The 15,851-nt window shown below is 31.2% G+C and overlaps 1 protein-coding gene across 2 annotated transcripts in view; it reads right to left on the reverse strand.

Annotated features, from left to right (window-relative positions):
* Window positions 1-15,851, reverse strand: part of LOC105321640 (uncharacterized) — a 49,380-nt gene that overhangs the window by 19,338 nt on the left and 14,191 nt on the right. The window contains exons 5-10 of one of the 2 annotated variants that reach the window (XM_066066615.1): window positions 7,690-7,756; window positions 7,449-7,564; window positions 5,243-5,473; window positions 3,011-3,118; window positions 398-889; window positions 202-299 (exon numbers count right to left, since the gene is read on the reverse strand). In XM_066066615.1, the coding sequence (XP_065922687.1) occupies window positions 202-299; window positions 398-889; window positions 3,011-3,118; window positions 5,243-5,473; window positions 7,449-7,564; window positions 7,690-7,756 (1,112 nt within the window). Of the gene's footprint in view, window positions 1-201; window positions 300-397; window positions 890-3,010; window positions 3,119-5,242; window positions 5,525-7,448; window positions 7,565-7,689; window positions 7,757-15,851 lie in introns of both variants that reach the window. The other variant, XM_066066611.1, reaches the window with a different exon arrangement.

Raw genomic sequence — 15,851 nt, forward strand, 5'->3', positions numbered from 1 at the left:
ACTTAGATTTTTTTAAAAATCTTATTTTTGTCGATAATTGTCGATTATGATTATAAACAAAACGTGTATTTAAGTAAAATTAAGTTAGGTATAATTTTTATAAATTATTAAAACAAAACAAAAAAATATATCGAAGACAGGTTTCCCACAACTTACAGGTATTAACACATGTTGAAAATCGTGTCCTTAGTTTTTACTTACTTCTTTTGATAATTTATCTGCATGAGTGCCTACAATTATTACTGGAGACTCGGTATCACTAAAACTGTCAATAGACTTCAACCAAAATTTGTAATAGTCTACAAAAGATACAAACATATTATAATATTGAATATAGTTATGTGTATGTTGGTTTCACTCATCGCATAACTAAACAAAGGTTATATTAGTTCATTACCTTCGTAACTCCATGAGGCAAATTGGCTATATTCCTTTTCATTTTCATCCTGATCACTAACTTTGTCATAGAGACTTTTCGTCATATCCACAACCAATATAGAACATGATTTAGGACGAAGAAATATTTGGTGAAAAGCATAGTACATACTTTGTCCTGCAAAATCTAAAAAGGTTATTCGCGGGCGCAAATCGTTTTCATTTAATAACTCATTCACAGCTTCTTTTATTTTTAAAATAGCAAACTTTTCAAAATCGATTTTATCTACATTTGCATCAATGTCCTCGCCATTTTTTTCATTCGGTTCAGGGGAAAACTGGTTTTGAACACTCGTTGTATTTTTGGAGTGTGGTTCGAATATCAATTTCTCCTCATCTTCTGCATTATCGTTGTTGGCTTGGTTTTTAAGTATAACCATTGGTATGTTTTCTATCTGGCCAAGTGTTGTATTTTTCAGTGAAGATTTCTCAGAAACATTTTTTTTTCTGATACCTACAACAAATTTTTAATTGTTATATAATATTTTAAAAAATCAGAAAAGTGGTGCATTGGGATATTAAAGCTGCATGAACATAACTCATAATTACTCAAACAATATCACACACTAGTTTTGCTGATCCTTTTTATAACAATTGAATAAAATGACAAACAGAGAGACACGCTTTAAGAAATATGTTTCTCAAAATGAAATTAATTTAACAAATAAAACAGATTAAAATATACATGTAAAATAAATTTCCAATTCAGGATTTTATTAATATAATCTGAACTGTCTTGAAATATTCAATTACTTTGAGAAACAAACAATATCCCGACCTTTCTTCACATACATTTTCCGGGACAAATTGCCGTTGAACCTAAAAACATGTGATTGTAGAATGCCTTGCTTTATATGGATCGTTTTCATATCATTTCTGAAACATGATTTCGTTGTTCAAAGACAAATATATGCTTTTAATTATTGCATACAATTTTAGGAGTTTTTTTTAAAGGATTGTAGTCTCTTAGAGGTTTCATGTAGTCCTGGTTTTAGTTTCATGACGGTTTTAACGTTAAATATGCTAAGCCTTTTTTTTTGTTCTGATAATTTTAAATTAACAACAATATAATTATAATTAACACCGATTGTTTTTATATGCATATTTTGTTTGTTTTTTGTTTTTTATTTGGTGCATATTTAAAAGCAATTTTATAATATATATTTTAAGGTTTGCCTTATGAGACAATTATCTAATCAAGTCAGTAGGCGTCAGTTATAATGAATATATAAACAAACCGGCACTGCCATGTTTTTGAGCATTTCATACATCCTTAATGAGTAATACTTAAACGACTCTTGAGTACCGTTAAAATTATCATTATTGTACCTACATGTACGTTTAATGTGTGTATTTTACTTTTTTCTCTTTAGTTGACACCATTTTTTGTCGAAAGCGGGCACATAAGTAATGATGTTAATCTATCCGAAATGATATTCATTTCAAAGGGGTATTTAAAATGTTATTGGACTTTGTCATTAGAGGTCTGGCTAAAATTGCGACATGTGGTCAGTTGATGTTGCTCGACATGTTGGATTTCATTTGAAACAGTTGTCACAAGATAATATTTTAACATTATATTCTAATTTACATATAAACAGAATAATTCATATTTTATTTTCTCTGTAATTCATAACACAAATTTAGCAAAAATAATAGTTATTCAAAACTCTGCTTAATTTGATACGAGTAACTGGTTAATCCGTCGGAAAGAACGCAATTAACCGATTGATAATTCTGCGAGAGATTGTCATCCCTAATATATTCAATAACCAACTTAATCAAAGACGCCTGAAAGTTTAAGATTCATATGTAAAATACCCTACACTCAAATAATATACATTTTTTTTCAATTAAAGTACTGTTAGCTGATTATTCATAACGAATTCACTATTAGATTTCTTACAAATTCGATACAATCGCAAAACGACTTACGGCTATAAAAAATATATGTTTGTTGGTACCTTGATTTTCGCAATAAATTATTTTTGCTGTATATTGAAACAGAGGATATCTCGACATAACTTTGTTTTTCTTATTATAACAGGGTTTTTTGGATTAGGATAGGATATTATAGATAATAAAATTAAACCTTCTCAACAGATACATGTAATAACTTGCAAACATAATATATTTTCTGTTTATTGTCAATGTAGACATTATATGCAAAATTGTTCTTGAAACGTTCGTTCACTAACTGCCCCTTAAACCTAACCTAATAAAACCTAGACCATAGAATGATACGCCTTGTTGTCATCGAAACAAGAATCTTCCAATATTTTCCGTAGAAGCACATATTTTCGTTAAGTTAAAATTTCATTGCATTTTAAGCCAAATACAATTCCGTTAACATTTAATTTCGTCATATTGTAATCTTTAAAATGTATCGCATATTATTTCTGTATTTATTAATACTTGGGTTGGAAATTCGTCAGTGATTTAATTTCGTTGATTTATTCCACCAACAAATATAACGAAATTAAATCCTCAAGGAATATTTCTGCTTTTAAAGTATATCATGATCATATAAATAGGCTCTATTCATAGACATTTGAACACACACCACAAAACATACCTGGTTGGTGTGTTTCTTTTGCCATTTTTCCATCATTTTCTTTGAGTGGCATCTCCAGTTTTTCTTTCGAAAACAAAATAGTTGGTAATGTGTCTTCTTTTTCTACACCTGCATTATAATTGAACGTTAAAGGGCCATGGCCACGATTTTTCAGCTTTCATTATTTACAATGCCTTAAGAATGCATTTCTAATCATGAAATGAAATTTGAGAGTCAGTCGTTCAGTTATAAGCAAGAAACAGCGCTTACAATTCTTTGTCATGTAAACAAGGGTCCTGTCCTGTTTTTGTTTACTTGGGTTAATATACCACTAACAATCTGTATCAAGCTGATTTGACTATGTTCCTGCTTATTTTAAACATAAATAAAGAGTTCCTAACGCTCAGCATATTCGGTGTATGTCTAAAACCTTAATTTTCGCTTCAACATTTAAAATGTAAACAAATCTTTGTTTAAATTGCAAAGAATTGTAAACTCTGTAACTCGCTTAAAACTCAACAAATGACAATAAAGTATTGGTTGCCTATTAAAAATGCCTTACTGAAGCATCGTTAACATTAAAATCGGAAACATAATTTTTGACCAAGATCGTGACGATGTTCCATTAAAGTTAAAAACAACTCAATGTATTTTGATCATAGCTAAAGCTAAAACATCAAACGTCGTGAACACTTATGGCAGTCAACATGTAACAAAAATCAAATTTTTGTACACGTTATCATTATTTAAGAATAAACAAGGACGTCTTTAAATGAAAATAACAAAACAAGCGATTATTTTGTTTAAATACTTTGTTTGCATGTTACATTACATTATATAGCCAATAATATAAATGTGAATTAGAGCAACTTTATTTATAGACATATAAAATAGATAGATATTCTTGGGCGTAAACATTTGCATGGGAAAAACAACTGATTTCTGTTAAAATGATCTTTATGAATTACAATGATTAAAACATCAAACTGCTAAAGGTTTAAAAAAGGTTTAAAAAGAGTTTTATGGAAAGAAAAAAATGACATTCAAGATTATTTATGAAATAATCATCGAAAGAACAAAATATTCAGAAATCATAGGCAAAAAGTAATGAGCAATGGAAGCAACTGGACGTGTTGAATAACATCTTCCGAAGTGTTTTCCATCAACTAAAATATTATTGCAGAAAATTAAAATTGCCAAACAAATTTTAAATTCAATAAAAGGGTGGAGGAGACATTTTCTATCAAAATATCTTCCTTGAAAAGATAGAAAAAAAGTTACGAAAAAAAATATTCTGAATGCTGATGTGTTATAAAAAGAAAAATAATCGACAAATAATGTAATACTTTAAGCCAATAATAGACTCGCCTCACAATTATCGATTCATGCTCTAAAATAAATCATTTCAACACTATTTTTCTAAACTCATAACTCGGGGAGGATTGATGAAAAGAAAATTGATTTACCATGTTTATGTGTTGAAGATATTTGCCCGGTAAAATTATCAAAGGTAACATATATTTTAAAAGCTAAAAAAACCAACAAATAGAAATGTTAACACATTTAAGTTTACAAAATTAATGAAATTCGGTTTATGCCAAGAAAAATTTGGGTTTATTTTAACAAAATAAACCCAAAATCCTGATGCGATAATAGAAGAAACACTAAAGAAAGAAAAGTGCACCCTAAAAATTGGACTTGTTTTAATATTCATTCTTATGCTCAACTTATATCCCAGTGTCCTTGGGAGGAGTCTCAATTAAATATTGATCATCAGTTTATACATGGATCGTTCTGTATCACAGATTCAAAACAAACAACTCTTATAGTAAAATTCACCGAATCGTGTTCCAACTAAAGATGCGTCATGATATTATCACAAATTGTAGTCGTATTTGTCAAGATGCAAAATGTTTATTTTCCCTTCAATATGTAAAGTTTGCAAACCGCCTATTGTAAGCAGTGCCCGTTGTTGATGTTATATCATTTTTTTTAAAGTAGATATTTTCACCAATCGCTGTATCCCACTTTTGATTAGCGAACACTATTTTCATAATTTACAATCTAAAATTCAATCTTCTAATGACACGCCTCCCTCTACCGTCTCTGCTTGAAAATATGGAACTTTTCTTTTTTGTTCAAACTATAAAATGGCATTTTATGTCTAATTCTATTAAAATCAAATTAAGATAAAAAATTGAAAGCTTCATTTTGATATATGGAAGCTACAAATAGAAATGCAAAGAATGTTACTTTGAATAGTTTCCTCTTCTAACAGAACCTCAAAACTGTTAACGTGGAAATCTACCATTTCTGTCCGTTCAATCTGCATCAATTCGTCAAAGGAAACATTTTGTAATCTTTTTAAAAGAGTTGTCTTCCCCGCTTTTCCACAACCAACTATGATGCATCTAACATGGCAAACAGTAATCTCGCCTTTACTTAGGAATTGTCGGAGTTTATCATCATCTATTTCCGGGTTATCTTTTAGTAAAGACACATTTTCATTATTATCTTTACATTCCTGAACTTGCTCTACAAATAATAAAATATAATTGATAAATAAGTGATTCTATCTTACTGTATAAGAAACAAACTGTTTACATGAGAAAAAGATTATATATATATATATATATATATATATATATATATATATATATATATATATATATATATATATATATATATATATATATATATGCAGATCTTGTTGTGTAAACCGGTACATACAATATTTATAATATAAACGAAACCGTTTTAAAACCAAAGGCAACCCCGTCGCTCGCTTGATCAACCTGTTTTATACAAAATATCTGGAAATTATGGTAGAGTAGATTCTGTTTAAACATATTTTCATATTTGTTCTGCAAATATTCTTATGTTAGAAATTGAGTCCCATTTGTACCTTGATGATTTCATAGTCATATCTAAATGATGTCCTTTTTCAGTTAAATCTTGAACAACATTTCATATAAGTAGAAATCTACATTAAATTTTAAAACACGTGCGTTGTCCACAGACCACAGTCTGAACAGTTTAGAATCATAAAATGTATTGATGCTTGCACATTAGTGTTACCATTTATAATATCATTTGTGATTTTTCGAGATGTTTTGATCTGTTATCCATTTTTTTAAAATCGTCCCCATCTCACTCTGGCAAAATCCAACATCTAGGGATTAATGATTTGAACAACTTTATATCTTCTTTACCATAAAAGTTACAACCAGTCTCGCCAATTGGCTTTTGATGAGATTTTTTAAAAAAGACTGTTTTTTATATATTATCTGTATATTCCTACGTAAAATTTCGTCGATCTCCCCATTGTGGCCAAATCTTTTTACCCTAATCCCGGAAATAATTATTTGTATAAACCGTACTCTATCCTACCTAAGAATGCTTTCGCACAAGTAAATCGCCATGTTTGCTAGCCAAGGGTTTACGATCCATTCAGCTCCTCTACAACCCTTTGCAGATGTTCCCAATGTTTTCAGAAATAACAAAGCACCGTCTTCAGAAATAGAACCGTGATGTCTAGCAATTGACTTAAATTGGAGCAGCTTAAAAACGTTTTTATCAAATAAGAGATATTAGAAGAAATGGTCGTGTAAAAATAGAAATAATCAAACAATAAAAAAACCCAATATATTTGTAATTATATATTATATGCTTTTCAAAAACAACATACACATTGTAATAATGATAGGATTTAAATTTTGTACAAAACACAACGAACTACAACGCCAATTAGTAGATTCCCAGCGATCGCTTGTCTTCGCAGCCAATTAGATTATGTTGCAAAACTTTTAATTTTGTCGGCTTAATCAGCCAAGGGTGTTAGAAAAGCAGAGTGGATCGCAAATCATTGGCTTTTGAAAATGGTTTAACATATTCTGGCCGATTGGTATTTGACCAAATTTTTTTTTTAATTTGATCTATATTCCTTTGTTAAAATTTGACCCCTCCAAATATGGCCCAACCCTATCCCTATGGACCACAATTAAATAAAACAAACTTGAATCTACTTTATCCGTTAATGCTTTCACACAGGTTATACGACAACCGCCTCTCTTCTGATGATAAGGTACAAAAATGACAACTACCCATATAAAATGTTATGCTAAGTTATCTTATGTTATGAGCGTAATAACCTACTATAAACGATTATTTGTAATGAATTACAATATTGGATTTCAGTTTGTGTTGATTTGTGCCGATCTGGACCCACATCAAGCAATATCGACAAAAGACAAAAAAGTGATACAAACCTAGCTTGCAAGGTCCTTATTACTTTCTGTGTCATCGGTCAATACCACTTGGGGTTTGGGGTTCAAATTACATGTACATGATATGACCGTAAAACGATTTCTCTAATAGTAATGATAAATAATAACTCGCAATACAGTTATAGCTGTCAAAAAAGTTATATCAGTGTGTGGATTATATCTGTTATAATTACCCCTTTTTCTTTTCTGAAAAATGATCCAGCTTAGTGTTATCACCGCTAAAACTGCAGCAGTTGCAATTATGTAACCAATTGCAAGCCATCCATGAGATTCTGTAGTATGAAATTCTCTACAATATGAATAAGATTTAAATATATTCCAAGTTATTTTGACCATATACGTATGTACTTAATACATGTACATTGTTTGAAAACTTGAAAGTGCCACCTTTATGCAACCATTATCAAATACTACCTTTTTTTGCAACCGTTATCAGCAGCAAAACACCGGAGCTCCCTATCAATTTCTAGGCACGCTGGATCTGTTCAAATACATGAACACGTACAGTTCGTAATAAACAATATAATACTGTATATAGTTAAGCTGTTTTCTTCAAATTAATGGATAATAAATTTTAAAAGGCGTTAAAGGCGTTGAAACACATTTTAGATAACACACGTAAACAATCAAGTTGTTTTGGACATTAATTTTGAGTGTCACATGATTGCAATTCTGACTAAAAATGTAAACTGATATAGCAATAGTACTCAAATTATGGACTCAACATTTGGTGCTTAAATACAGGTAAATGGGATGGCGGATAACTTTCAATTTCCACATACATTACATACATTAAATGTTACTTTATTGTGCTAATCGGGAATTGTTTTCCTGCTAGCATTCGAGTCCGATATAGTCGAACAAACCTTTTAACGGCAAATAATTATTATTTGGTCCAGCATGATTTTTCAAAAAATAATTAAGGTGTGCTGATTCCAAAAAAAAAAAAAAATGCTGGCCTTCATGAAAATGGCGTTAAGTAGATCAAAATGGCGATTCAAAATGGCGGACAACCAATTTTTACATTTTTTTTTCTTAAAGTCTTTTTATTATTGACAAACAATAATGAAATGATCCAGCTTAGTATTTTATCATATATAAAGTTTGCTAAGTTTAAAAAAATTCCCCAAAAAACGTTAATTAGGTCAACATGGCGATTCAAAATGGCAGATACCCAGATTTGTATAATTTTTTTCCTAAAAATTTTAAACTAGAGAAAACGCATAAAAACAATAATTATTCAGTCCAGCAAAGTTGTTTTTACATATTATTCTAGGTGCTTAGTCTGAAAAATATGCTTGCTATGACAAAAATGGCGCTAATTAAGTCAAAATGGCGGTCAAAATGGTCGACGGGCAAGTTCTATAATTCTCTTAAGTCTTAAAAGGTGAGGTAACAAACGATTATAAATTGGTTCAGCATAGCATTTTATCATAACTAAGGTGTGCTGAGTCCAACAAAATATGTTAATCGCGATAAATAGTTTAAAATGGTAGACAGCCAGATTTTTTGTATCACAGTCTTTTTATTGGAAACAAAAATAACAATAAAATTTCCAAATGGGTCTAACTAACATATAAAATGACCTTACTTTTTCTCAAAATGGCAATTCAAATAGGTGTATACTTGTAGCCAAATTTCATCATTCTCTATTTAGACTACAAAAAGCTTCTTAAATGGGAAAAATGTTTGAATATCATAATTTCAATACTAATGATATAACTTGCATTAATAAAAAAAAAAAACTCCAACAGCAAAATAAACAAAGTACTGAAGCAAAACGAAAAAGTGTAAACTCATCTACATACATAGATCTATCATCCCACAAAGTTTGATTGTTAAGTACAGGTTCACGTTAGAATCAGGCAATATCGAAATTTTGCGATAAGTGATAAGACGCAAAATTAAACGAAATTTCACCCATCAATCAACTGGAATGTTTAGAATGTATGTGTCAAAATATTCTGAAATATTCCGTTTCGTTTTTGAATACAGGCCCGATATATTGACAAGGCACTCAATTTTGACGCCGTGCAAGTCTTAGTAAAATAGCATATATTTTTATCAAATTACTAAAAACAGCAAACCTTACGTGAAAATTTGATTATAACTAGTTACTAAACTCACTCAGCACAATGATTTCCAATTTTAAAAAGTTTTGAAAATTTCGAGTTTGGACTTTAAACAGCCGATGAAATTAGCAAATTCGAGTGGAATTTGGTTGTCTTCCTTGATTAATTCACAATATCGCCGATAGGCGGCGCTTTGTTGCTACGTACGCCAGTGCGCGAAAATGGAAGTTCGTGAAGAAGAAAACACGATCGTTTCCGGTGTGGGACACTACGCCAAAAGTTCCTGCGGCCTGTATAAACCGTACCCAAAAGAAACGGTTAGGTTGACCTTCCGCGACTGTGATAGGGACGTATCAAGATATCTGCAGGGGTTAAAACTAAGTGGTGGTCGACAAACGATCTGTCACCCAGCAGCCACAGTGAAGGAAGCCTTATATCCTATAGAATTGGACTGTTCAGGTATATGAGTGCATGTTCACACAATAAATATTGAATAAAATAGGAATTACAATCCGTGAATTAATATAACTTACAACTAATGTGAAACTATTGGTTTGTTTGGCATACATATATTTCACTGGTTTCCCCCCGAAACTATTTTTAGAACTGGATATAAATATCGGAGCGATTTATGTTTTTGTATGGATTGCATACTATACGTGTATATATATTCTTTCATTCACATTTTCACCTACATTTTAAGGCAACGATTGCGTTGTTATTACATTATCTATACCCATTATAAGTGTACATGTAAATGAATGTTTTATTTATATACATAGTAGATCAATGAAAGATAATTTATCTTTACATGCCTATATCAAAACATGTTCATTAATACAATTAACAGTTGAAACAGAAAACCAGTCATTGATGTCAATAAATTATATTAAAATCAAAATACTCTTGAGTACTGTTTTAATAAATTAGAATTTTCTAATATGACAATTCCACATGTTTTAAAAATAAAAATTATAAAAGCCACAGCAAGATTCGAACTCATGGCTTACAGAGTACTAGTAGTTGATACAACTCTAAACAATGGGCTACACTGTTAGGTATCAAATATAGGAAAGAAATAAAATTATATTTGATTGTATTAATATTGTTTATTTCAATAGGAAGCTAGTACATCAGAATATGAAGGGGTCCTATACCACGTACATTAAATGTTAACATTTTGTTTTTACTGTAAACATTATAAGTAATGTAATCAACACAATATTGTTTGACATGTTCAATTAAAGATGTAGGTCAAAATATATTTGACATCATCTATTTAACATTAATTTTATATTGATTTGATGTGTATTCTTTATTGTTGAAAGATTTGATCCTTCAATCACTGTTTGTCCATACCATCGCTACACACTTGGGATACAGTGGAAACCCTCAAGGAAATGTTGTTTTCCATCACATAAAGGGATGCAAAAACCACAAAGAGCAGTATCCAAGGAAATGAGCCAGAATATACTCCACACCATCTTAAGCTTGATCAACCCAATATATTTCTGTAGACAGTCAGTCTAAATAACCTAATTTAAAGCATCAATAAATTATTTCTTATATGTGCTGTTATCCACAAATAATTGAAATGCATTTTCCATTGAACTTTAATATGGATTCCCATATGACCGTGCCTTTTATTTTTTTTAATTTTTTTTTTTTTTTTTGGGGGGGGGGGGGGGTAGGGGCGGTATTACAGTTTCTTAAAATGATTAATAAAGGGAATGCAAGATTTTTTGTCATTAATGATTTATATTATTACATGTACTTTCCACAATCAGACTTAATTGTGTAATGTAACAACAGCAAACAATACTTAGGTTATTCATGCATGAAAATATTGATATTTTTCATAAAATTTATCTAATAATAGGTATTTGCTTAACCTGTATTGACACATATAAGAAGCAATGTGAAGGAAAATATCCATCTCCCACTATATCATCTCCAACTCATGTTTATGGTACAGCTAATGTAAGTAAAACTACAATAACATAAAGTCTTCTTACTTTTTATAGTAGTTTTTAGCTCACCGGAACCAAAGGTTTAAGTGAGCATTTTGGATCATCTGAGGTGTGTTAAAAAGAGCAAGTGTTTGCATGTGCTCACAAATATTTCCAGTACCTTCAACAAAATTTTTGGTGAGTGCTAGTGAGCACGTACTCGCTTTGTTAAACACGCCTCTATTGTCTGTTTATTGTCCCTTCGTCTGTCTATTTGTGGGTCAACCTTTCACAATATTTGCTCCTAAATCTTTTCTAGAACCAAAAAACCAAATTTAACCAAACTTGGTACAAGACATCCTTATGATTATGGAATTCCTAATTCTTCAAGAAAAGAGAAAAATCCTTTCTAAACGGGAGATTGGCACGAACGAGTGAATATGGTGTGTGCATGCATATATGTATGTGTCTTTTAATTTTTTCCCTCAAAAACCACTTCATCAGAAATGCGATATTAACACAAAAACTTGTAGAAGTGTAACAGTACAGATATATACATCAATCGTATAGATCTTGAGAGTCCACAAGGCACATATCGTATCATCAAAACCACACAAGCTAACACCACTGTCACTGGGGCTAAATTACACACCTAACACATGGAAAAGTAATACGGTATTTAAACTTCTAATTTGTACTATACTCTGTCCCGAGTTTTTGCTTCCACCACATTTTGCTTGATATTTCAATAATACATATGTAGTAAATACCTTTGTGCTAAAACTATGTTCATCCACTAATATGAAAAATGTCCACATTATCTGTTTTGAAACGCCCTCTCTACCGCTTCATGTTTCAATACACATCCCGAAAGTGAAAGTCTACAGAGATTGCGCATTGCATCAGCCATTAATAAGCCCAGATGATAACGTTCAAAAATTGCCCGAGGTATCCCAAGTACTTCCGGATGAAGAAAAGACATAAACATTGCCCATTATAAATCTCCATAAGAAAATTGTTTTCGTTCCTGTGAAATTTTATGGGTGTAAAGGGATAATTGTTCAATGAAGATATCTTGGACATATATATTCCCTTTCATTGATTTCAATTGTATTTCTTTCACATGTATGTGTATTTTTATTAAAAATCATCAAAAATTGATGGAAGCAATAACTTGGGACAGACTATAGCTAATATTTAGCTTTTAATTATATTTAGCTTTTATTTATTTACATTAGTTTTGCATTGATTTTGAGTAAAATGGACATTCCTTGTATCTGTAACACTGTATGCATGTAACAATTGTCCCTTTTTATCATGCTTGCATAAAAAAATATATGAAAACAATAATCTCCAAAAACTACATGTTTGTCAGTAAAATCTATATGGAAAGTATCTAAATTTGGCGATTTTAATTTTGGTGAATTTGCAAATTGCCAAAATGGGCCAAAATTATATACCCACCAAAAAAAACCCAGCTATACGGTACATATCATATTGTGCGGTAGTCGGTGATAGTTTTAATGACTCAATTAAGTATGCAAAATGACATTTCTACGAATTCGATTAAGCTGTCTGAGAGATTTGATCCTGATATTTTACTTATTTCATTAAAAAGTTGTCTTCCTTTTCTTTTTGCTGGAATCCCAAGTTGTAGTATTGTCCCATTCTGATCACATTTTGTCTGTAGTTTTTCTGTAATCTTTTCACATTTTCTACATTTTTTTTATGAACCATTGGGTCATTTTTATGGTATAATCAAACTTGTCATAAAGCATCCATGGGTAGAGGCCTGGAGTATCACATTTGTTCAAATAAAGCTCAATATCCTCTTACAAGGGGAGATAATTTAGAATTACTAAAAATTTGATGGTATCATCTACAAGGACTTATTCATTTTTATGTATATGCATTAAGGTCAAAGTCATTTGAATTACTTTGCCGTAGCTTAAAGGGTTAAAATTTAAATAAAATATTAATATTGCCTGATTTTGAGTTAAATTTAATTTTTATAGGAGATTATACAAGAAGAGGAGTATCCATCTTCACTTGAAAAGAATGGCGATCAGCTTCAGCTTGATCCTGTTAGTAATCTGTTCTAATCAAATCATTTGCAATGATTATACATGTAGTATCCGCTTGAATTGATTACCACAAGTCTTAGCTCAAATAAATGGTCATGGAACTTGTATTTTGTCATGTAAAAAAAAAATTACATATTAGAAGGAAGATTTTTAATTATAACACCAATTTTAGGTTCCATGTTAAGGATTCAGGCCATTTAATTAATGTTAATATATTTGTGTTTTAGGTATTTCCATTACAGAATACTGCTACTCGGAGCCAGAGGCAGGGAAATCGTACTGTGATTGGAAAACTGCACATATGAGAATGAACATGAAGAAAGAGTTATGCTGCTAGTGGACACAATATTTTTACTGCAGCAGACATGAAACATGCACTTGATGCTGGCTCAGGTATATACATGTATGATTTCTGTCTTTCACAACTCTGTAATTTCCATGGGCCACATTGCTCATTATACATGTATGTGGTGATAAATACAAAATTACCAAAATCTCACTTTCTTAATTGCAGGTGTCAAAGGATGTCAAGTTGCAAATGTGGCAATAGATACAACAAAACAGTTGTTCACTATGCACAAGATGAAAAATGTAAATAACTACAGCAGTATTACTTATCAAAAGGATGGTATGATTGTGCGGAAAGCCTATAATATTGGTAGAGGCTTATTTGTCTCAAATTTGGAAATCAGCATGTTTACTAATTCTTAACATCAGGAACACACTTCTGGTTGCTTGATGTTGGAAGACTTTTTAACTCCAGCTATGCAGAAAGGAGAAATCAGAACAAAACCAAGTCAAAATGCCGATGTTTCAGAATTGTCTGATAATGAAAATGATGCTGAAAGAGGAACTTCTGAAGAACCTAGACATAGAGTTATTTCATTGTCCAGAAGTTGGCTGTTCTAAGAAGTATTCAACATACAGAGGGCTAGAAAATCATTTGCTCTGTGGTAAACATCAAGTGAAACTAGACAAAAAGTCTACCTATGACCAGATAAAGCTTCAGTTGGCACAGCTATGTAGTGAAGTTGTCATCACATGCAAAAATGTGTTGTCTTCAGAAGAAAATGTTGAAAAAAAAGTGAAAGCTGAACCTATGGGTTGGGGTTTGAAGAAGCCAAGGAAGAGTTCATGTTTTCCAGAGAAAGTGCGAGCTTTTTTAACCAAAAAGTATGAAGGTGGCGAAAAGGGGAGAAAAGCAAACCCTTCAGAAGTAGCAGAAGAAATGAGGGTTATTACTAGCGAGGATGGAAGGAAAGTTTTCAGTGTTGATGAAAGGTTGAGCACAGCCCAGATAACTTCTTTCTTCTCCAGAATGGCCAGTAAAGAATTTGGCAAAGCGTCCTTGAAAGATGATTTTGTTGACAGTGACTTACTTGCAGCTTTGGCAGCCATTGAGGAAGATGCATTGATTGAAAATATTAATTGCATGCCTTGTAAATGATTTTACTATCTTAATATTGAAAGAAAGGATCACTGTGATACTAACACAATCCAGCCATTCAGATCAGTTACAATTTCTGCTCTGATTGGTATGATTTTGGTATTCATATAAAATGTGTGTAGGTAAACACTAGCTGTGTTACATATTGTACATGTATTTTCTTTGCATAACAGCTGACGACAATCCTTGAAGCATTTGGTCAAAATAACAGATTAATTGTAGCTAAGTCTAATGATGTCCCCCAAATGTACTATAGCATTTGTTAAAGTAAATTTTTTCTGCAGACAACAATTACATTGTATGTTCTGAGGCAGAAAATCTTTGGAAATAGCATAACACTGTTTATTTAAAAGGATGAAGTTGCTTTTGTTATAATAAGATTAACATACGCGGGTAGGTTAAGGCAACTCATAGTTTAATGACCGTCAAAATTATGATCAATTTAAAAAATGTTTATTTTTATGAAAACAGCGCTGGATATTAATACCAAGTGAAAGAGTTCACCAAGATATTATTTTTCTACTTCGGAATCGACTCAATCTTTGAAGCTGCCGTGCCATGGTATCACGTGACAGTTAAAAATAGATCACTTTTTTACCTTAACAAAAAATCAAAAAGTGTAACACTACCCCAAAGTTCATTTGTATGTTTTCTACAATAATTCGATTGGAAATTAGTTCATGTTTATTAGTATTACTGCTAGAATCCTATTGTACATCGCATAAAATAAATATTGTAAATATTTTTTGGAAACCCTCTCAACTTCTAAAATTTCATTGAAAATACTACGTATTTTTCGTTTAAAACAACAAAGCACAGGATTCTAGCAGCACTTTTCATGTAGTTTAGGTCATATACCGTTGATATTTACCAAAATCATTTTTCCTAATACCCAGGGTAGTGTTACACTTTTCCCATTTTTTATACACACTGACAGAGGAAAAGCTGGTCAAGCCATATAAATGTCGATCCGCTTACCTTATAACACTCGCTGATTAAACAAAATATCCATGCCTGTATTATC

This window comes from Magallana gigas, chromosome 1 (genome assembly GCF_963853765.1).
Source record: "Magallana gigas chromosome 1, xbMagGiga1.1, whole genome shotgun sequence".
NCBI lineage: Eukaryota > Metazoa > Mollusca > Bivalvia > Ostreida > Ostreidae > Magallana > Magallana gigas.